Here is a 24285-nt window from a genome sequence, read left to right as displayed (position 1 = left end):
CTTTTAAACTTTCATCATATGTAGCTTTTTAAAATCAGAACTCAGCTCATTGAATTAGCCTGTTTATAGAGCATGTTGAAAGGGCTTTTCCAAATGTGCCTATTGTCAAACACAAATGTCGTTATAAATGTTTTTCTCTGGAAATTAGAAAAACTAACTAACAAGAACATTACAAAACAAAATGTTGCTGCTAACCAACATTTAGAAATCCAGAAATGATTCGTGCCTTTCCCTCAGTTAAAACACATCTTAATAATTTGAAGGTCACTGGCTTCAGCAGGGTGCCAGCACATAAAGGGGTTTTAAACATGCAGTTTAAAACCCTTGGGATTAAACCAACCTTGTTGGCATATTTTATTTATACAGAGATTATCTCCAAAGGAGATTCATTGGTCTTTTGACTATAATGAAGCCCTTTCTTTATTGACTTCATTGTGTCATAAATGAAAAGAGATTTCTTTTTTATGGCAGGAAATAAAATGTCCTCATCTCCACAGCGCTCCTTGCATCCTAAGAGTCTGATTTAGACAAAAATCTATTGTGTCCTAAATCAGGAGCTAAAAATCTCAATAATTGTATTTGCTATTTGCTTTATCTTCTTAAGTTGACACAGGTATTAACAAGCACAGAGAGAGGCCTGAACTTGGCTTCTGAGATGAGAGGCTGATCCCTCCTCAGAAAGGAAGGAGACTGAGTTCTCAGCATTAAGGTCTGTCCACTACAGGGGTGGTTCGCAGTCCCTGAAAACAGCCCAGTCATGGGGCTTGGGGTCAGGAGGATGCCTGAGTATGATTGAACTGGACCCAAGTACTAGGCCCTCCTTGCCCTCATATCGATTTGGTTGGGATTTGGAATAGGGTTGAAGGAAATGCTAAGTATTAAATGAAGTTCGCACAGGTTGGCCTCAGTAAGTGACTGAAGGCCTTCTGGAATCTTCATGGTAAATTTATATGTATACCCACAACCTGCCAGAGTAAACAAGCAGCGATAATTTTCTGAAACAGACCTTAGGCCAGTCAACCCCACAGCTAAGCATCTTGGAAGGCAGGAAGGTAAATACCATGGTATTTTATTTACCTGGCATCTTCAAGGTGACCCAGAGTTTACCTTTGAAGCCAAAGTGATTCATTTCAGCCCATTTTTGTTGGAGAACTTCTTTAACACGTATTGTATGCTTTTCTGCCCTCTCGCTGTATATGTTCAGTTTAAGACCTAGAGGGGTCACGTTAAGGCCCAGGAAGCCAGCTTTGGGGTCAGCCTGGCCCAGCCATTTGATGGCAGTGAACCCTGGCCAGGTTCTTTGTTTCTCCCAGCCCCCAGATCATAGGATCTCGCATGCATAGCGATTCTCATCTCATAGTAAATCACAGCTTTACTATGATTTACTATGGCACCTACTAAATGCCAAGCTCTCTGGTAAGTACTTATGTTTTCCAGTTTGTTCTGCATAGCACTCTGAATTAGCTGGTTCTGATTTCCAACTAGATGAGGAACGGCAGTCGTAGAGATGTAAGGTCCGGTATCACCAGGCCGACTGATTCTGGCTTTTTCCACCACTATCTCTGGGTACCTGATGTACAGGAAGCATTCTGGCCGCGGTGGCAGGTGAGAATAAGGGCTACACAGTTATACGGAGTTGCAGGCTAAAGACCCTACCACCCTGCAGCGTGCTAGGCAAGGCCCTCTGCAGCGCCCCCCTGTGGTGGGCTTTCAGGGACCGCCTCAGGTGCTGATTTTTTTTCTTTGCAATTTCAAAGGAAAAATTGCTGAGTTTTTCCTTTTGGTTTATCTGTTGTTCCTTAATACTAAGAGTCTGCAAATTTAGCATGGGTGAGTTCTCTCTAATGGAATGGGTCTGAGCATGCAAGCACAACAGAGATATAACCACAGATTTTAGAAGCAACTTTTCTTTTTTTTTCTTTCTGTTTTTATTGAAGTATAGTTGATTCACAATGTTGTGTTAGTTTCTGGTGTACAGCAAAGTGATTCAGTTATATAGACATACCCATGAATATGTTGGAGAAGGAAATGGCAACCCACTCCAGTGTTCTTGCCTGGAGAATCCCAGGGACGGGGGAGCCTGGTGGGAGGCCATCTATGGGGTCACACAGAGTCAGACACGACTAAAGCGACTTAGCAGCATGTATATGTATTCATTTTCATGTTCTTTTCCATTATAGTTTATTGCAAGATATTAAATATAATTCCCTGTGCTATATAGTAGGACCTTATTGTTTATCCCTTCTGTATATTGTAGTGTATATATGTCAATCCCAAACTCCTAATTTATCCCTCCTCCATTCTCTTCCCCCTTTGGTAACTGGATGTTTGTTTTCTATGGCTTGTGACTCTGTGTCCATTTTATAAATATATTTGTTTGTATCACATTTTAGATTCTACGTGTAAATAATATCATATGGTACTTGTCTTTTTCTTTCTGACTTACTTCACTCAGTATGACAATCTCTAGGTCCATCTCTGTTGCTGAAGATGACAAAATTTTATCCTTTGTTATGGCTAAGCTGTATTCCCATTGTGTGTGTGTGTACTGTGTCTTCTTCATTCATCTGTCAGTGGACATTTAGTTTTTAAAAGCAACTTTTCTTTATGTTCACATGCATTTTTCTCCATTTTTTGCAGTTTTGCATTTGAGGTCAGCATTAACCAGCTCTTTTCTACCTCTTGGAATCTCTCACCTTCATACTTTGTTTTCAGTAGAGGTTCAGCCTCTTACAATGCTCTGCTTTGGATGCGTACAAACCAGAAACTAATTTCAGGCTTCATCAGAGGTGGTACATAAGGATGTTTTGTTGTGGACTGACCAAAATAAAGGACCTCTTATGTGCTGGATTTAATTCCAACCACAAAAGGCTAAAATCTTGGAACAAAGTATAAATAATATTATTTAAGACCAACAAGGCCACTTTTCCTGATCCTCAACTGACTGTATCAAATATTTTGTAACAGGGTAGTGTAGTGGTGATAGTAGTTATCCCATTTTTGCCTTATTTAAACCTTTGGTATCTGAAAGCTCTATACTTAAAAATACTGGCACAAAGTATACTGTGTATAACATTTTATCAGATTAACAGACACGCTGTGCCTAATTGCTTGCTTTTCCTTGCAACTGTGCTCTGAGAATGAAGGCGGTGTGTTCCATCACATGGGAGCCCGGGCTTTGGGCTTAATACACCAGGATTCGAATGTCAGCTCTGCCGCTTAGTAATGGTGTCGCTTTGGACAAGTTGCCTCAGGTTCCTTACGTGTAAATTGAAGATGACGGCACCCTCTGTGCCTAGTCCTTGTGAAGATAAGTGTATGCAAAAGGCTGAGCGTAATCCCTGGCAATCAGTGAGGGCTTCCTTCACATTTCCTTCAACTCTATCATGAGACATTTCACTGAATCATGGTAATCCAACGTCTAACCTGTAGTCAGTGAAACCGTCTTTGTTTTTGTTTAAATCATCTATTTATTTGTCTGTGCCAGGTCTTAATTACAGCACATAGGCTCTTCATTTATGGCATGTGAAGTCTTAGCTGTGGCATATGGGATCTAGTTCCCTGACTAGCCCAGGGATGGAACCTGGACCCCCTGCATTGGGAGACGCCGAGTCTTAGCCACTGGACCACCAAGAAGTCCCAAGGCATCTTTACTTTGATTCTAACTCTTTTCCTCTTCTTTGTTTCTCCCTAGTCACCAAGTTATCAAACCCATCCGTTTTAAGACACTGGCAGTCTTCACCTTGCGGTTCTTGCTCTCACTTTCTTATGTTCAGTAGGACACACGTTGCCCTTGAGCAGACACCATCTCACTAATATCTGGCTGAGTCCTAGGTGCTCAGTAAACACCTCTTCAGTGGTGTCCCCTTCACTGTGACCTAGACGACAGCCGCTCTCTCCCACCAGAAGCACTCTTCGCCTTGACTCTGCAGCCAGCTGCCACCACCATGCTCCAGGCTTCAATTCATCTTTCCAAGCCTGTGTTTTCAACTCTTAAGATGAGTATTGAAAACAGTGCCTATCTCTTAGGGCTGTTGGGAGGAATGAGTACATGTAAACACATGTAAAGGGCACAGAAGGTGCCTGGTCCGTAGTTAGTGCTCTGGTCATTGTGGCATTTGTTAATGAAACTCGGCTGTATAGGTGGAAATAACATCTCACAGATGGGTATCTTCTTGTACACAGGCTTTCTACAGATATAAACTGAGCAGATCAGGTCTACAATGCTGTCCTAATTGCTTGGCCTTCTGGCTAGTTAGAGTAATTTTATAATTATCTGGCTCATGTTGAGAGAAATTTAATAGAAAACCAATGTAAGAGGAAAACTATTAGGACTTCTAATTAGCTTCAGCCTTATATTTATCTTCATATCGAAGGAAAAAAGATTTACGACCCTTCAGTTTTATTTATCTTGATTGAAAGACAAAAATGTGTTATCCGGGTGGTCACTATACCATGCGTGTGTGTGTGTGTGTGTGTATATCTTTCTGTTTGGTTGTTTGGTGGTTTTTTGACATTACTGATGGTGCTTGGAAACCTAGAGAATTGTGATTAGACTTCTTTGGATAAAGAACCAAATTTGAGAGACTAGTGAGTCGTATATTTCCATATGCAGTTCTTGAACTGAGCTCTGCTGGGTTTTGCTGCTTCTAACCATGGGAGGAACTGACCAACTGAGTTATAGGCATGTATAGTGTTAGCTTAGATCGTATAGTTGAGCATTTTGTAGGAAAAAATAATAAATTGTTAACCTTAAAGTGATTTTTTTTTTTAGTGACTCGAACAGGACTCTGCCGTTTAAAACACCGTGGTATGTACCTTGGAGTAAAATAACTCTGAAGCTGAACTGCAGTCTTATTTGGAGCTAGAGTCCATGTACTTAATCATGGCATGCGTTCCTGCTAAGTCGCTTCAGTTGTATCTGACTCTTTGTGACCCCATGGACTGTAGCCTGCCAGGCTTATCTGTCCATGGGATTCTCCAGGCAGGAATACTGGAGTGGGTTGCCATGCCCTCCTCCTGGGGATCTTTCCAACCCAGATTTGGAACCCACATCTCTTGATATCTTTTGCATTGGCAGGAGGGTTCTTTACCACTAATGCTACCTGGGAGTCCATATACTTAATCATGGCACCTGAAGTTTATCGGGGATTTCCAGTTCTAAACTATCATTACAGAATAAATGTTGCCCTCAACCTATGACACTGTTTTTTTTAACCTTATTTTGTACTGGGGTATAGGTAAAGAATTCACCTGCAGTGCAGGAGACACAGGTTCCATCCCTGGGTGGGAAGATCTCCTGGAGGAGGAAATGGCAACCCACTCCAGTATTCTTGCCTGGAAAATCCCATGGATGGAGGAGCCTGCTGGGTTACAGTCCATGGGGTCTCAAAGAGTCAGACATGACTGAAGTGACTGAACGCAAGTGCACATAGCCGAGTAACAGTTTTGTGATAGTTTCAGGTAGGTGCAAGGGGACGCAGGCTTACAACCTATTAAACTATTAACCATGTCACTCCACTCTTGGAAACAGTGTCTTTCATGAAATGTCTTTCATTTCAAAATAAATAGGAGAAAAGTGTTGCTGCAGTCTGTAGGCTAGAGTGTTTGTGGGGCCAGGTTGTGTCTCATCTTATTTATGTCGCCTCTTGTTCAAAGATGAGTTTATTCTTGGGTTAACCTCTTAGACACACTCTAGTTTTGTACACATTAGTCCTTTTCTCAACTTAAGATCTTTTCATTGCCACTTGATCTTTATTATAGAATTTGCTTACTTCTAAACATTTTAAGCGAAGTGATCAGATAATTTGGGAAATTTTTCTTGAACTGTGCATTCTGCTAAATATTCCGGGGAAACATTTTGGCTCAGCTCACTTTGTTAATGCCGGTTACATCATTATGGGCGCTATAGATTTCTTGGGCGTGCAAAATGATTGCATATTCATGAACATCTTCAATCCTGAAATATTTGTAAATAACTTGGCATTTTTTTTTTCATAAGGAGGCCTGTTAAAATTATTAGGTCTTTAGTGGTTCACACAGAAAGAATTGGTACGTACAAGGCACCCCCTATTGGATAAGTCACATTTCTCCGCTAAGCAGGTTGGGTTATGAACGTTTATAAGTCACCTTCCCTAAACAAACTGTATGAGAGACGCTTCTTTTCCTCTTAGGAATGATTCAAGTTTGAAAATGTCAATAGATGCAAAAAGCCACCCTTAGAGCTTTGCTCTCTCGAAAGAAAGTCGAGAAGGAATGACATAGTCAATGTTAGCTGTCACCAGATGAAGAGAAATCAGATTGTCAAGCCTGGATCTCTAACATTCTTGCCAAAGTAGGACCTCATTTACACATACAGATCTTCATACCCTTTGCTAAGAAAAGCATCTGTGGCAGTTTAGATGTTTGTGCGTTTGCCAAAGATCTTTCACTCTGAATAAAGTAAATGTCATGTCTGTTGTTTATCTCAAATTCAGCAGAGTATTTTTAAAAGGAAATATTTGCGGGGGAGGGGCGAGGGAAGGAGAGAAGGGGGAGGTCGGGCAGCTCCAGTGGGTGGGGTGTGGCCGTCCTCAAGGTGCAGGGTGGAGCTGGGTAAATCAGCGTAAAACACTCACGAGGCTCACGAACTGAAAACGTCCTTTTGAAGTGACAGCATCACAAATAAATTGGAATGTGGCGTCTTCCCGAATTTGTACCTAGTTCTGTCAACACCAAAAGAAAATCCAGTTAATTCCATCAAACTGGTTGTTTGGCATTGTGTAGACACAGCTGTCTCGCACGGAAATTGTGAACACGTAAACGTGGATGGCAGTGTACCCAAAGCCAGCTGGTTCGGTGGCACCTGTCTGTGACTGTCTGTGATTGTGTATAAAGATTGCATAGACTTCAAAGATCAGAAACAGAACTGAGTTGTTCCAACTTCAAGCTGGACCCCACTGAATAGCAAATTCTTGAAAAACCTAGGTCGTGATAACATGTCTTAACCAACAAGTACACTTGGTAAATTCAGTTTTAGTTAAAAGTCTGATGTGGTGATTTAAGTATGTACATTTCCTTGAATATGAAAACTAAAGGTAATTCTTTATAGACCATTTTTAAAACCATACTTAGCTTTTCAGTTCAGTTCAGTTGCTCAGTCGTGTCCAACTCTTTGCGACCCCATGAACTGCAGCACGCCAGGCCTCCCTGTCCATCACCAATTCCCGGAGTTCACTCAAACTCAGGTCCATCGAGTCAGTGATGCCATCCAGCCATCTCATCCTCTGTCGTCCCCTTCTCCTCCTGCCCCCAATCCCTCCCAGCATCAGAGTATTTTCCAATAGGCATTCAAAAATCATAATGAGACCCTAATGTCAAGGAAATCCAGAGAAGGCATTTTTCTGGAAGACGTTTATTTCAGGTGATACAGTTATATCACTCTTTGCAGAAATCAAATACCTGTCTTTAGGAATTCCCTTATCGGTGTCATTTGTTTCTAAAAGGAATCTATGTGACTCTGAATATTATTTTATTCCTACAGATGACATGGAAGCCATTCCTGTCAAACAGTTTGTTAAACACATCGGTGAGCTCTATTCTAATAACCAGCATGGGTTCTCCGAGGATTTTGAGGTATGCTTCAAAACCGGACGTTCCTTTCCAGAAAGCTAACTCTTCTTTTACAGAGATTTGTTTGTAAACTTGAAATGAATGTATCTCGAGCATCACAAAAGCAGTCACTGAGGAAAGTGGGGACTGGCTGTCTTTTCCTTACACTGAGAGTTCTCACGGGCCTTCCTTTCCCAGTACAAGTGAGGTGAAAGAGAGTTGCCTGCACACTTCCTGAACATGCATTTCTGTGAGAGAACAGACTCAGTGGAAGGAAAGAGGCAGACTCGGATTGTGTCTTTTGCATTCTCACTGGGACAGCAGTCGTCATGCAGAGGACAGGCTCCTAATTCCACGTCCGTTCTGGGAGGCACATGGTGTAGGGGAGACCACAGGTTGTCAGTCTGAGGAGTCAGATGCCGGCTCCACCAGTCATGATCATTCTGGAGCCAGTCATTTCACCTCTGATCCCCAGTTTCCTCATTTTTTATGATTTTATTTATTTATTTGGCTGTGCTGGGGCTTTGTAGCTTCACAGGCTTTCTCTAGCTATGGAGAGCAGGGGTCACTTTCTCGTTGCGATACACCAGCTTCTCACTGTGACACCTTCTCTTGTTGCAGCGCACAGGCTCTAGGGTGTGCAGGCTTCAGTAGTTGCGGCTCCCAGGCTCTAAAGCACAGGCTCAGTAGTTGTGGCACACAGGCTTTAGCTATTCCACCGCACGTGGGATCCTCCCAGACCAGGGATCGAACCCGTGTCTTCTGCACTGGCAGGTGGATTCTTCACCACCGAGCCACCAGGGAAGCCACCTCCCCCACCCCACCATCCTTCCTTTTTGAAAATGGCAGCAACATCACTTCCTACCCCAACCATGTTGGCAGAAACGAATGATGAACATCCTGGAGAGAGCTAGGTTAATAGCTGCTGCTGCTGAGTCGCTCAGTCGTGTCCGACTCTGCGCAACCCCATGGACTGCAGCCCACCAGGCTCCTCCGTCCATGGGATTTTCCAGGCAAGAGTACTGGAGTGGGCTGCCATTGCCTTTTCCGTTAACAGTTAAGCCCGTGCAAAAGTGGATTGTTCTTGTTTTCGCGATTATTAAGCCCTGGAGAGGAGACATGGGTGAGCAGAGCCTCCTGGTTTTGAGAGCTGGTGTGTAGGGAACAAGGAAGGTAGAGAGCAGCGCGCACCGCCCTGCCAGCTCCGGGTCCCGCGCCAGCTCGGCAGTGACAGGGTGTCAATGAGGAGCTATTAAACAGACTGCCCTTTTCTTCACTGAGGCGCTTCACTGAGGCACATCTCTGGCAGCACGAGCGGTGCTGAGGGGGCCAAGTTTTCGTGGCAGCTCAGCTGTCTTCTAGCTTTGTGGGTAAGTCAGTTCCTTTCTGTCTCATTTCTCCTTTAAAATGGAAATGACGCCGAGGGTGCTAACCTGCCCACCTCTTTTCACAAAATTGGTCTGGGGGCCCACTTGGAATAATGAAAGGGAAGCCCTTGGAGATCACCTAGGAGCCATACGGCTGGGAGGCTCAATTATTTTCTCACAGAGGAGGAGAGAGAAAAAAGAAGACCAGAAGCCCTGTTTCTATGCAAATTTGGGAGTCCCTGAAGGCCATCCTAAAGGCAATTACATTGACAACTTGTTTTAAATGAAGTCCCTCTCCTAGCTTTTTGGTTCTTTGTTTTATTTCTGGAGCAGAAGCAGAGCAAAGATGGTAGAGAGAAGGACCCCTCTGACGTATTCTGCAGAGTCATACGTTTCTTGGAAAAAGCAAAAAAAACATGTCAAGTGCTTAATGCGGCTATTAGATGCTGACCCAAAAAAAGGTGCCTGTCCAAGTACAGAGCACATGGTGTGAAGTCAGACATTTTGCATTCATGAGGACAGCACATGTGTGGGGTGTTTGAGTGATTTAGTTCAATTGACTGTTGGCTGGATGACTGAGCAAGAATATTGAGGCATTTAACAATGTTGATGGTATTCCGGACAAACATTCATCCTCTCGAGACGAGAATTTGATCAGGATGATCAAATGCAGCTCCAGTTTCTCAATTATTTATGATTTGAGACCCCAGTGCTATTCATCACAGCTGGTTTTGACACCATTTAATTATTCAAAATAATCAGCTACACCTCTGTAAACTGGCTCTGACTCAAAATGGGCTTCACTGCATCAAAATCACGCCTCTTAACAAGTCCTGGGCATCTGTACCCTGTTTCTAGCCTAAAAAAAAATTACTGAGGCTGTAGCTTTTGTCACCTATATTGAAGTCTGTAGCTTGTCACCTGGTATGTTTGGGACTGGAACAGGGAGGGCGGGGAGATGGGTGGCTTTGTTTTATCATTGTTATTTCACAGTCTGTGCTAGTTTGAAAGGTTTCAAGTCAGGGCTCTTCACCCTAGCAAGAACATCCTTTCTTCCAAAAAGAATAGTAAGACACTCATGCAGAGAAGGAAATGAGACGGTAGAAAAGCCTACTTCTGTACTGTTGGCCTTCAAATTTAGGAGAAATTTGAAGTATTTTAAAACAGTAGTGCTCCTTTTACATAGCTCTGCTAAAAAGGAAAATAGTAATAGGATCTTTAACAAACTCTCAAGGCTGGTTTTTTTTGGCTGTACCACGCAGCTTGATCTCGGTTCCCTGACCAGGGACTGAACCCAAGTGCTCAGCAGTCCTAAACAGTGGACCGCGAGGAGATTCCCTTATCAAGGCTATTTTATAGACAAGAGATAGTCATAGACTGTAAAAAAAAAAAAAAAAATAAGGTCAGGACAAGAGATTTTGTGTAATTCAACAAGAATAAAACAAAACCCTCATCGTGTTAAGAGAGTAGAAACCTCAGCTCCAGATTTCCGGGTCCTTTTACATGGAGTAATTACAGCCGATATCTGCTTGGCACCATTGCTCAGATTATTTCACTCATTCCTCAGAAATAACCCTTGTGAGCTGTGAGCTGTTTTGTCCCCATTTTGCAGATGAGGAAGACTGAGGCATTGGTTAGTTCAGTAATGAAGTGGCAGCAGTAGGACCACTTTCTGATCAGGAAGACCAAAGCTTTCTGATTCAAGCCCACATGTTTAGCCCTAAGGCCATCCAGACTCTGCATTTAAGTAAGTAGTATCCTATAGTAAGGAGAATTAACCAAGATGATCAGTGATTGTCTAAAACTGATCATGCAGCTGACGGACCAGTAAATTCCTTGGCAAAAAAAGTAGAAGAGGGAGGTTAGAATAAAGGAGCTACCGCACCCCCCACCCCATCCCACAACTAAGAATACTGGGAGCCCAATACATGATCTTCATGGTCTAGAGCCTTCCCAAAGGGCTGAGAATCTCACTTACAAAAATCTTACATAACTTGTGAATAGAGGCCTGAAATTAGTCCAAGAACGAATCTTAAGATTATAGAGAAAACCACTTAACAGTTAATATTTGCCCATGTTGTTATTCAGTTGCTCAGTCTTGTCTGACTCTGTGCCCCCATGGACTGCAGCATGCCAGGCTTCCCTGTCCTTCAGTATCTCCCAGAGATTGCTCAGACTCATGTCTGTTGAGCCCATGATGTCATCCAACCATCTCATTCTCTGTCGTCCCCTTCTCCTCTTGCCCTCAATCTTTCCAGCATCAGGGTCTTTTCCAGTTTGCCCATGAAAAGGCGTTGAAGCCAGTCATTCTACAGTTACTAAGTACCTGCTATTCTCTGGATGTTTTATAAGGCACAGAGATGGACTGGACAGAGAACTTGCCCTCAGAGAGTTCATTCTGGTTGGGGGAGACCAGAGTGAACACAGCTAATGCAGAAAGAGGTCAGAGCAAAAGAAGTGCCAATCCAGGAATGAAGTTCTGCCAGGAAAGCAGAGGAGAAAGGCTGCTAGGAATTTTGATTGGGTTTTTCCGCGAAAGTTCTATTATTTGCCCCATCTTGTTTTCAGATTGTGGAGGGAAATGGGAAAAAAAAAAAATGGTGAATACCTGTCATGTGTTCAGAACTTTGCTGCTTAAGGAGAATGAGAAATGATCCGCTGGTAATTTTGAGTCTTTGTCTAGAGGTGATACTGAATGCAAGCTTTTTGTCCTTGTCAGATAAATTCTGAAGGCTGTTAAAAAGCTGGGGACATTATAGCTTTAGCAGATTTTGCAGTCCCTGGAAATAGCATCAATCCTGGTGTCAGGATAGTGCTCAGTGACTATTCCCTTGACTACCTTAGCTGACTTCAGCCTCACTCTTCCCCCGCCTCCCAGGTCATAATCAAGGAGTCTTCCAGAGGCTCGGTGCTAGCAAATAATCTTTCAAAATCAGGGGAGCTGCAAGGCCCTGTGGGTCAGCAGAATTAATAGGCAGAGGTCAGGAGCATCACAGGCTTAAAAGTGGAGTGCAGAGATGAGGCCAGAGGTCCAATACCCTCTTGACAAGATCCTTTGGGGGATCGAGTCTGTTAAAGTTAGCTCCAGCTCAGCTGAATTTGGGCCGGTTGCTCATCTTAAATCAAGAGAACAAAGCTTTGTCCACCTTGAGCCCAGGCACCAAGGGGCCAGTGGCCACAATTACCTTATGTAAGATGCAGAGTTCCGTTGTTGCTGATGACACATACGAGGGAGTTCCTGACGGAGGTGGAAAACTGCAGAAAGAAGGCTGCCTGCAAGTTGGCAGTTTCCTGAGCCTCAGTGACAGAATGCCGGGGTGGGTCTTATATGACCCAAAGGAAAACTTTGTAAAACCTTATCGTGAAAGAAATCATAGGTGATGAAGCTGAGGTTTTTACGTTGAGGCTCTTATGAAGAGTGAGGAAAAAAGTGTGTTAGCCAAGTTGTACAGGAAAAAATAATTCTGTTTTATAGACCAGCTGTAGGATGACAGACACTGGGATAGTTTCTTCAGAGATAGGTTGATTTTCTGGAGGGTAAGGCAGACACTTGGGATAAAGACATACGGATTTAGAGGGGGATGAAGAGGAGCACAGACTATCCTGGGTAAGGAAAATTGCTGTGAAGCAGAGAGCAGGAGGTTGTACAGGCTGTTCAAAGGGCACAGAGTTAAAACTGTCCGGTGTTGGGAAGGAAGAGGTACATAGGTGGGGGCCCTGAAAGCCTGACTCGGGGGTTTGGAATCTCTCTAAGAGGTGTCTGAGCAAGAGAAGAACATAGGTAAGCAGCCTTTGAAGAAAACCAGTGTGGCCATAGTGGTCGCCTGAGCAGAGGGGAGGAGAGGCTGGCAGAGGGTGTGACTGGTACCTGATGAGGGCCAGCTCCCTGTCCGACACTCAGCGAGCACTGTGCTGTGGTCCTGACTTATTCTCGTGCAGGACAGGCCCCTGAACGTAGATGGGGGCGGCCTGAGCTCAGACACTAAGGCTGTTACACACGCTTGGCCTAACCCTTGGTCACCAGGTCCAAAGTATTTCCTTCTCAGCTTGCTTCATTGTGAAGCTGAGTAACCTGAAAGATTTCTAGATCTGTTTCGGCTTTTTTTTCTTTTTTTCCAATTAAGCTTCTGAATGGGAGGACAGGAGGTCAGCATGTGCCTTTGGACAGCCTCCTCCATCCACAGCTCCAGGCACGAGGTGAAGCAGCCCGTATCATCTCTGAAGAACTCTCTATCTGTCAACTTGTATTTTTCTTTTTTTCTCTTTTGGTTCACTTTTTTTAAGTTAGGCTTTGTTGTAGATCCCTTGTTTTCAGTTGGCTCTTCTTGGTGGTGGTGTGTCCTGGTCATTCGCATAGTATTCATTTTGAGAATTCCGGCTCTGTTATAGAGACAGGAAAGTGCAAACAAGCTTAAATCTTAAACTTTTTATTTGGGTACTGACTAAGTAACTGTACTATACACATTCTGTTGGCCAGTGTCACTTCAAAGGGTCTTAACACCTATTAAAATCACATTAACTTTGAAATGCCAGTTCAGCTGGAGAAAAAGCACTCCAGGATCAGATGATATTATCAGCATCTAAATGAACCAGGCGGTACTGCAAGGAATTACAGATGACATTATTATCCACAAGACAAAATCAGAAGGCCGTAGGCCAACCCCTTGGGTTCTCGTAAAATCAGATTTAGCATTATTTATGACCATTCCTTGTTTTCTGTCATTCACATAATTGGAAAAGTGAAATAGAGGCGACAGATCAGACTAAGGGTTTTAGATAGCCCAGAGTTTGATTGGCCATATTGAATGGCCGCTTGAAACAGTACAGACAGCTGCTCCCACACAGGCTCAGCCAATTGCATTAGACTGTAATAGAGGCCCCACCTCAGTCCAGTGAGTGTGGTCAGAGTCACACAATGGGGAAAAAAAATATCAATAAGGCAAATCTCCAACTAAAGTACTCAAAGCTGAAATCTCAGCACAGGATGTCTGAACAGCTCAGCCCAGAAGAGGTACATGCCAAAGGTTTGACCTTCAGAACCCAGGAACCAAAGCATGTCAGCTTATTTCACAGATTTGTGTACAGGCTGAATTAATGTCTTCCAGAATACAAATCCATTTTCAAAGGTTTTCTGCCCCTGAAACTATTCAGAAGAGTACACCTTGGGCTTTCAAGGCAATCCTGAATGGCAGATATTCTGAGTACGGCTAGCATTGCTCCTGTTCCTAGAGATGTTAAAACAGCAGACTCATTAAATTACGCTCACATTTTATGTCTATTTTAGAGAGAACAGCCAAAGGCAGCCTTCAGGCCTTTTAAACCAGCATTCACCAAACTGTAGGTTATAAACCATTTTAGATAGAACAGCAGGTATCAGAGTTTATCACATTTAGTAAAAGTAAAAAAAGATAATGCACTCTCATGAAATGCACACTTTCTCCAGAGAGATGTGTTGAACTAATGGATATGGCTTTTCTTTCTTTCTCTCTCTCTTCTTTCTTGCCTTCCTTCCTTCTCTCTCTCCCTTTTTTTTTTTAATACATAATTTTGTGTGTTTATTTTTGGCTGTGCTAGGTCTTCATTGCTGCAGTTGTGAGGAGCCAGGGCTCCTCTTCGTTGCAGTGCTCTGGCTTCTCTTGGTGTGGTTCCTGGGCTCTAGAACCCGGTAGGTGTGTGCACAGGCTTAGTTGCTCCGTGGCACGTGGGATCCTCCCAGACCAGGGATCAAAGTCATGTCTCCTGCATTGGCAGGCAGATTCTTTACCATGGAGCTACCTAGGAAGCCCCTTCTTTTTCTTCCTTTTGTTCTTTCTCATTCTTCCTTCCCCCGGGAACGCCTCCCAATTCTGAAAAAGTGCCTGTACATCCTCCAGGAATCAGGTGTCTGTGAGTATGGTTCCGAATATTTAGTGACCTGTTGTTTTTTGCCTTAGCTCTTTGATCATGGTGAGCCCCTCCTAAGTACTTGGTGAATATAAAAGACAACTGGTTCCTTATAGATTTCATTGTTCTTCATTGTACATGATGAGCATGCTGTGGACATCATCTGTACTTGCCACGCAGCAAGTAAACTCGGTTACATCTGTCACATGTGAAAGGCTTTTCCTGATCCCCTCATGTCACTTTGCCCTGCTCTTTGTCGCAGCTGTGCACTGCAAATGACTTCCTTTATTAGTTAGCACCAGTGGTTTCTTGGGATTTGAAGCATATGGTGTAGAAAAATTTGGCTTTTTTAGCAATCTTTTATTAGGCTAATGAATGATGTTTCTATCCATGGCAAAGGTAATAGAAGAGGAGAGTTGCTTCTCCCATGGCTGTTTTTCTAAAGAAGGAGCATGTAAGTAAAATCAGAGTTAAAAATTAGTGCATCAGAGCCATATATGGGGTAAGTCAGATATGACAGTTTTTAGGTTCTATTAGTGTCATTTCAGGGCTTCCCAGGTATCACTGGTGATAAAGAACCTGCTTGCCAGTGCCGGAGACATAAGAGACGTGGATTCGATCCATGGGTCAGAAAGATTCCCTGGAGGAGAGCATGGCAACCCTTTCCAGTATTCTTGGCATGGAGAATCCCACAGACAGAGGAGCCTGGTGGGCTACAATCCATGGGGTCACAAAGAGTCAGATACGACTGAGGCAACTTCGCGCACACACACTGTCATTTCAGGGCTGAGGACAGTCACTTGGTAGTCTGTCATAAAACAAGGCTGTGAGGACCATAATATAAGCATATTGCACATCATGCTGGAGATTATTCTTCTAGAATATTCCTGTTCATCTTTTTAAGACCCAGGTGAATTCTCTCCCATCTAAACCTTCTGTGTTCCTATCCATTTCTTCAGGCCTCTCTTCTACTAATCACATTTGACTATCATCATGTTTTTATATGTTTTTCTCACCCATTTGACTGCAACATATTCAAAAAGAGACACTATTTCTGTAATCCTCATGCCTAGGTCAGATCTGGAATAAAATGGATGGTGGATGAATTAGTAAAGAATGAAACCCTTTTATTTTGTTTTCATCCTTCATACATCTGTTATGAATACGTTAGTATTCATTTCTGAAGTTGAGTTTGGGGAGGTGATGGTGGCCAGTGACTGGGGAGTGAGTAAAGGCTCTGGGCTTTTGGATGTCTATAGTTGCTTTCTTTTGGCTGTTGTTCAGCGTCCAAAAGCATGTCTAAAAATCTTGGTAACCTCCCTATATATTTCCTTCTCTAGGAAGTCCAGCGCTGCACGGCTGATATGAACATCACTGCAGAACATTCCAATCATCCAGATAACAAGCACAAAAACAGATACATCAATATTTTAGCATGTGAGTAATAAACTTTAAACTATCTTCAACTGCAAGGAAATGAAATCTTCCTTCTGGGTATGAGCTGAAATGCAAGCAGTTGGAATCAGGATGCCAAGAGGGCATTACACGTGCAAGTTGGCCCATCTTCTTCAACAATGTGTAAGAAGAAGAAGTGGGGACATCCTCTGCCCCCTTAGTGTTTCATGAAGCTGCGAGATCTCTGTTGTCATAATCAGGCGATCGAAGGAAATGTTCTGAGCTTTACTGTTTTTACATGAAGTGATTTCATATCCAGTGTTGGGAACCAAAATTTAATGTCACGTGGCTAGCCTAACATTGTTTTTAACCCATGAGAGCCAAGCTTTTTAATGCAAATGGAAATACTGAGAGCTGAATCGAGGAAGCTGAATTTCAGAGCAGTCTTTCCAAAGATTAGGTAATTGGTTTATTTCATTCCTTGTGGCCTACATGTTTAGTCCTGTCCAAAACATTTCCAGGGCCATGAGTACCCTGGAAGTTTAGGAGCAAATAAATAAGAGTTCTTCTTACAGAGCCTCAAGGCTGCTAGGAGGACAGGCCACTTCTGTGGCTGGAAGGCCACTTTTCACAGACACCGAGACTTGACTCACTGGCTGAAAATACACACTTCGATATTGAGAGCAGGAGCACAGATGTTTATGGTTAATGTACATAGTTTCATGTAATAGTATGTTTAAAGTTACACACCACTGTAGACAGATTTTTAATAATACTTTCAGTTTAGTTGCTCAGTCCTGTCCAACTCTTTGCAACCCCATGAATCACAGCACGCCAGGCCTCCCTGTCCATCACCAACTCCCAGAGTTCACTGAAACCCATATCCATCGAGTCGGTGATGCCATCCAACCATCTCATCCTCTGTCGTCCCCTTCTCCCCCTGCCCCCAAAACTCTTCACATGAGGTGGCCAAAGTACTGGAGTTTCAGCTTTAGCATCAGTCCTTCCAGTGAACACCCAGGACTGATCTCCTTTAGGATGGACTGGTTGGATCTCCTTGCAGTCCAAGGGACTCTCAAGAGTCTTCTCCAACACCACAGTTTGAAAAGCATCAATCCTTCGGCGCTCAGCTTTCTTCACAGTTCCAACTCTCACATCCATACATGACCACTGGAAAAACCATAGCCTTGACTAGACGAATCTTTGTTGGCAAAGTAATGTCTCTGCTTTTCAATATTCTATCTAGGTTGGGCATAACTTTCCTTCCAAGGAGTAAGCGTCTTTTAATTTCATGGCTGCAATCACCATCTGCAGTGATTTTGGAGCCCCCAAAAATAAAATCTGACACTATTTCCACTGTTTCCCCATCTATTTCCCATGAAGTGATGGGACCGGATGCCATGATCATAGTTTTCTGAATGTTGATCTTTAAGCCAACTTTTTCACTCTCCTCTTTCACTTTCATCAAGAGGCTTTTTAGTTCCTCTTTACCTTCTGCCATAAGGGTGGTGTCATCTGCAGTGAGATATAATTTATATAACATACACAATTCACCCATTTTCAAGATAATTTGATTTTAAATTTAATTTCAGTGGTTTTTAGTTTAGTCAAAGAGTTGTACAACCATCACCACTGTCTAATTTTAGAATATTTTAATCACCTCAACATGAAACCCCTTATCCATGAGCAGTCACTTCTAATTCCTCCTGCTCCCAAGTCCCTAAAAGCCACGTAGCTACTTTCTTTCTCTGTGTGTTTGCCTATTCTGAATATTTCATCTAAATGGAATCATTCTGTACGTGCCCTTTGTGTCTGGACGCTTCTACTCCACATGATGTTGTTAAAAGGTACACAGGGCGTTGCTTTTATGCCTGAATAATACTTCACGGTATAGATATACCATGTTTATTCATTTCTCAGTGGATATTTGAGTTGTTTCTACTTTCTGTCATTAATAATGCTGCTATGAGCATTTGTGTATAAGGTTCTATATAGACATCTATTTTCAGTTCCCTGGGGTATATACTTAGGAATAGAATACCTAGCTCATATGGTAACTTTATGTTTAATATTTTGAGGAGCTGCCCAACTGTTTACCGAAGTGGCTGCGCCATTTTACATTCTCAGCAGCAATATATGCAGGTTCTAGTGTTTCTACATCCTTGCCAACATGCGTTACTTTGTTTTTTTTCTGATAATAGCCATGGTGATGAGCTTGAAGTGGTATCTCACTGTAGTTGCGGTTTTGATTGGCATTTCCCAGTGATTAGTGATGTTGAACATTTTTTCATGTGTCTGTTGGCCACCTTTCTGCCTTTTTTAGAGAAATGTCTATTTAGATCCTTTGCTCGTTTTTATATTTGTTTACTCGTCTTTCTATTGTTGAATTCTTTATACATTATAGATACAAATATATATATAATTTGCAAATATTTTCTTACATTCACCATGTCATCTTTTCACTTCCTCGATAATGTCCTTTGAGGTACCAACTTTTAAAACTTTGGTGAAACCCAGTTTTTTTTTTTTTCTTTTTTCGTTTCCTGTGCTCTTGTCATATGTAATGAACCAGTGCCTAATCCAAGATCGTAAATATATACCTTTTTTTTTTTTTTTTTGTCAGCTTCTTCTGGTCTTAGCTCTTACATTTAGGCCTTTGACCCGTTTGCGTTAATTTTTGTATACAGTGTGAGGTAGGGGTCCAGCTTCATTCTTCTTTGTGTTAATATCCAGTTGTCTCAGCACCATTTTTTAAAAAGTTTCTTCTTTCTCTCCATAATGAATTGTCTTAAGCACTCCACAGAAAATCAGCTGACCATAAGGGTGAGGGTTTATTCCATACTTTGATTTCTTTTCTGCTGATCTGTATGTCTGTCTTTATGGCAGTGTCACACTGTCTTGGTCACTGACTGACCATGGCTTTGTAATAAGTTTTGAAATTGGAAACTGTGACTCCTTCAACTTTGGCCTTCTTTGTCAAGATTCTTTTGGCTATTTTGGATCCTTTGTTTTTCATATGAATTTCAGGACCTCCCTATTACTACAAAAAGTGCAGCTGGAATTTTAATACAGATTATGTTCATTCTGTAGACTGATACGGGGAACACTGCCATATTAATAGAATTAGGTCTGCCAATTTATGAAGATAGGACATCTCTCCATTTATGTAGGACATCTTTTATTTCTTTCAGCAATGTCTTATAATCTGTATGCTACAAGTATTAAGCTTTTGTTAAATATATTTCTAAGTATATTATTCTTTTACTTGGAATTGTTTCCTTGGTGTTTTCAGACTGTGGATAGAAGTGTGATTGATTTTTGTATGCTGACCTTGTATCTTACCAACTGGACTGAACTTATTTATTAGTTCTAACAGTTGTTTAACACTTATTTCTTGTCTTTTTGGTCATAGCCATTCTAACAGGTGTGAGATGCTCATTTCCCTGAAGATTGGTGGTGGTTGAGCTCCTTTTCATGTGCCCATTGGCCAGCTATAGATCTGCTTTGGGAACATGCCTCTGTTCCCAAACAGGTCCTCTGCCCATGTTTTAATTGATTGCTGGTTTTGCTAGCTGTTGATTTGTATGCGTTCCTTTTATATTTTGCTTATCATCCCCTTATCAGATATATGATTTACAAGTACTTTCTCCCATTCAGTAAAGCTGCCTTTTTCTTCTGTTGATGCTTTCTTTTGCCATACAGAAGCTTTTTAGTTTGATGTGGTCCCACATGTTTATTTTTGCTTTTGTTGCTTTTGGTGTCAGACTGAAAAAAAATCACTGCCAAGACCTACGTCATGGAGCTTTTTTCTCTGTTTTCTCCCAGGAGTTTCATGATTTCAGACCTTAAATTCAGTTTCAATCCATTTTGACTTAATTTTTATGTATGCTGTGATATAGTAATCTAGTTTCATTCTTTGCATATGACTGCCCATTTTTCCCAGCCCCACTTATTGAAGAGACTTTCCCCATCGTGTGTTCTTGGCTTGTTTGTCACAAATAAATTGACTGTATATGTGTGGGTTTATTTCTGGACTCTCTCGTCTGTTTCATTGATATATGTGTCTGTCTTTATGCTAGTACTTTTCAAATTATTATAGCTTTATAATATAATTTGAAACCAGGGGTATGATGCCTCCAGCCTTGTCCTTCTTTCTCAAGATTGCTTTGGCTGTTTGAGTTCTTTTATGGTTCCATACACATTTTAGGATTGTTTGTTCTATCTCTGTGGAAAGTAGCATTGGAATTTTGATAGGGATTGCACTGAATCTGTAGATTGATTTCCAGTCCATCCATGAGCATAGCATATCTTTCCATTTATTCATGTCTTCAGTTTCTTTTTCAGTGTTTTACAGTCTTCAACATACAGGTCTTTCACCTCCTTAGATAAGTTTATTCCTAGGTATTTTCTTCTTTTTGAGACAATAATAAAAGGGACTGTTTTCTCAATTTGTCTTTCTGATAATTCATTCTTAGTGTATAGAAATTCAGTAGATTTCTGTATGTTGATTGTGTATGTTGCAACTTGACTAAATTCATTTATTAGTTCTAACAGTTTTTTTCATGGAGTCTGTCACGGTTTTCTAATTATAATGCCATGTCATCTGCAAATGGTGACAGTTTTACTTCTTCCTTTCAGTTTGGATGTTTTTCATTTCTTTTTCTGGCCTAAATGCTCTGGCTAGGACTTCCAGTACCATGACAAATAAAAATGGCAAGAATGGACATCCTTGTCTTGTTCCCAATCTTAGAGGGAAAACTTTCAGCTTTTCATCTTTGAGTATGATGTTAGCTGTGGACTTGTCTTATATGACCTTAGGGTTTCTATGTACAACCTCATGTCATCTGTGAGTGTAGTTTTACTTCTAGAAAAAGTTTTAAAAGAACTAAAAGTCATTTCTTAAATAAGAGTATTTGTTTCAGTTATCTGAGAGAAGGAGAAAAAGAGAACAAGGAAGAAGAGTCGAACTTTTCTTTTCTCACCAGTCTTTGCATGGATTGACTCGGGCAGCGTTGGTTGACCAGCTCAATCAAGGCTCACCTCCCTGAGATTGTGAAGAACTGTCCATGTACAGACCTCATTTCTGACCACAGCAGTCAGGCAGAGATATATGCACATATATGCCTCACATATGTCCACATCACTCTCTCCACCATGGCAGCGTCTACTTCTAGTGACCTCACTGCCTTAGCTAAAAGTATGCGGCAAAGAGGAAGTCAGAGCAACTCTGTGTGATGTGCTCAAGGGTCATCCTGTTTTGCCAGAAAACCACTATTTCTGGTTAGATGTGTTTGTACTTTCAGAAGTTTACTTGAGGTATAATGTTCACAAATTCAAATCAGGTGTTTTATTTTCACAAGTTCAGAGAGTTAGGTTTTGGTACTATCTCGGCTCCTTGGTCAGGTTCTGGGCACATCAGCCATCACTTTGGTCTTCCCCTATATTAACGCTTTTATATAGCAGAGAATAGCGTGGAAGTGTCATGGAACAAGTAGAATTAGTCCATGAAGGTGCTGGATGCACAATATAGGAAGAGCCTTTTCTCATGGAACCATGACAGCTTTCAAAGCAGACATGTCTGCCACCTCCAGTATTTATCTTTTTTAGCCAGTCTTTGACCTTTTTGATTGACTATGAAGAATGCAACTTGAGTATGTGTTCTTATTTGTCAGTCTGTGAGATAACAATATAATGCTACAAAGAGTTTGAATCCAGATGCCTTAAGAGAATATTTTCACGTGGGGCCCCTGTTTAGATTCAACAGGCAGCCCCTGTTTAGATTCACTGCAGTCTGTGCATTTCTCAGCACAAAAGCAGTTCAGAGTTCAAGAATGTGGAGGGCTTTCCAGAAGTGCATGAAGTAGTCTGAGGTCAGTAATGTCCATGCTAATCCACTCATTGGACTTCTTTTCGAACTAGCCTTTTATGATCATGATTATAAATAGAAATGTAAATCAGCTTTTGCCCATTCTCTTTCTAGCTAGAGGGGGGAAAAAAAAGTATGACCTCAGCTTTCTTCTGTTTGTTACCTTATAAATGCAAGCTCCTTCTGTTGGACAACCAGAGGCACATATCAGCGCTCACCTTTTGTTCATAGGCAAAGGTTAAGTGGGTCTTGAATCTGATCACGGACTTCAGATGCCTGCGTTGAGATTACTCTGAGAAGCAAGCTCCAGTTCCCTCAGTTACTCAGGGTCTGCTGGGGTGGTGGGGAGTCCAGCTGAGTGGCATCTCCTAAAAGTTGATGTTTTGGACTTGATATAATAATCACCTTTTTATATCTGTATCAGTGGAGAGGGGATGGAACATAGGTAATCAAAGATCTTGGAAACTTGTTTTAAAATGTAGGATAAGGGAATTTCAGAGGGTTGCATCTTGAATCATTTTACATGAACTAATAAGGACCACTATTTGCATTTCTTGCATATCAGCACTCACAGATCAGAGCATGCGGTGGGAGTGTCCCCGTGATATGCAGAGGGGTCCCAATGCTGTAGCTTTGATGTTTTAGTTGTTCTTCTGCCAAAAGCTTTCCCAGGGCCCTCTGGGAGATGCCACGTTGCCTCTTTGCTTTGTTGTGTGCTTCAGAATGCTGCTAGTTTTTGACTCATACATTTTGTTTTTGCTTTTTTTTCTTTCTTACCCTCTATAGATGATCACAGTAGGGTGAAGTTAAGACCTTTACCAGGAAAAGACTCTAAGCACAGCGACTACATTAATGCAAACTATGTCGATGTAAGTCAGAAATGTTTTCCTAAACCTGTTTCTGATAAATGAAGCGTGCTGCTGAGACGGTTGAATGTGTTTTCGTACTGCACAGAGCTTTCATGACAAACACAGCCTATTCAGTATGGAAGGCGCTTGAATTATTAACCGGGCTGTGGTACTGCCTTCATCTCACTGTGCTGTGTCATCTTTGAAGGGTTACAACAAAGCGAAAGCCTACATCGCCACCCAGGGACCGTTAAAGTCCACGTTTGAAGATTTCTGGAGGATGATTTGGGAACAAAACACTGGAATCATTGTCATGATTACGAACCTTGTGGAAAAAGGAAGAGTAAGAACTTTTACTCATGTACCTTCACTCAAAAAATTACTTGTGGAGTGTCTGCTGTAGGGCAGAAACTTGATAAGGCCAGAAGATTAGAGAAATGAGAAGAGTCCACCATGCCAGGAAAGTGGGCACTTTCCAGAGGGGGTTAAACATGATGATCAAGGTGAACAGGGTATCTTTAGGTGTTAATCTGCCTTTCTCAAATAGATTAACAATACATTTATAAAAGTCTTTTTAAAAAAGATGAATAAGGTATTAATTAGAAGGATGCTGCAAAATGCATGGACATATTCTGTAGTACAGATAACTTTTTAAAGAGCTAATGTTTGAGGTGAGATTTAAGCAATGAAAGAGAAGGCAGAAGAGTCACACAGATGTGAAAAGAGAAGGGAGGACATTCTAAGTACAGTGGGAAGAAAGACAAAAGTAGGGATGGTGGAAGAAACGCAGCATATAGTTGAGGAAATACTAGTAGTTCAAATCCAGGGGAGTAAAGACCGCTTAAACACCTCGACCGTCTCTAAGAGAATCTTTTTTAAAGACGATGAGTCATAGTTTAACGTTATCGGATTTTGAACTTACATTAGATATGAATTAATTAATGGAATGGAATAGAATAAGGTCCCAGGCTCTAGTCCCTTACTCAGAATCACTACTGCCTCCCTTCGTGGAGTCAAAATTGGTGACCAGTTTTTAACACAAAGGCTCTCACAGTTACAAGAGACTTTCCCTTTTTCCCCGCTTCGTGTATTTAGCCACATATGGTATGGCATATCGGATCTTAGTTCCCCAGTGAGGGATCCGACCTGCACCCCCTGCATTGCAAGTGCAGAGTGCTAACCACTGGACCACCAGGGAAGTCCCGCAAGGGACTTTTCCTTTACCTGTGAATGCAGGCCAACCTCCCAAATGATACTTAATCTTCCTTGGTAACCTACCCACATTTCGTATGGGTCAAATATACAGGACTTTTCCTAGACCCTCTTTAAAGTACAT

At 41.9% G+C, this 24285-nt stretch overlaps 1 protein-coding gene across 5 annotated transcripts in view; it reads left to right on the top strand.

Moving 5' to 3' along the window:
- Nucleotides 1-24285, top strand: part of PTPRG (protein tyrosine phosphatase receptor type G) — a 775417-nt gene that overhangs the window by 718296 nt on the left and 32836 nt on the right. For all 5 annotated transcript variants that reach the window (XM_070359914.1, XM_070359913.1, XM_070359912.1 and 2 more), the window contains 4 exons: nt 7523-7614; nt 16181-16277; nt 22888-22970; nt 23158-23292. In XM_070359914.1, coding sequence (XP_070216015.1) covers nt 7523-7614; nt 16181-16277; nt 22888-22970; nt 23158-23292 — 407 coding nt within the window. The remainder of the gene's footprint in view (nt 1-7522; nt 7615-16180; nt 16278-22887; nt 22971-23157; nt 23293-24285) is intronic.

The sequence above is a fragment of the Bos mutus genome, chromosome 22 (genome assembly GCF_027580195.1).
Source record: "Bos mutus isolate GX-2022 chromosome 22, NWIPB_WYAK_1.1, whole genome shotgun sequence".
NCBI lineage: Eukaryota > Metazoa > Chordata > Mammalia > Artiodactyla > Bovidae > Bos > Bos mutus.
This window is presented reverse-complemented; position numbering and strand designations above follow the sequence as displayed.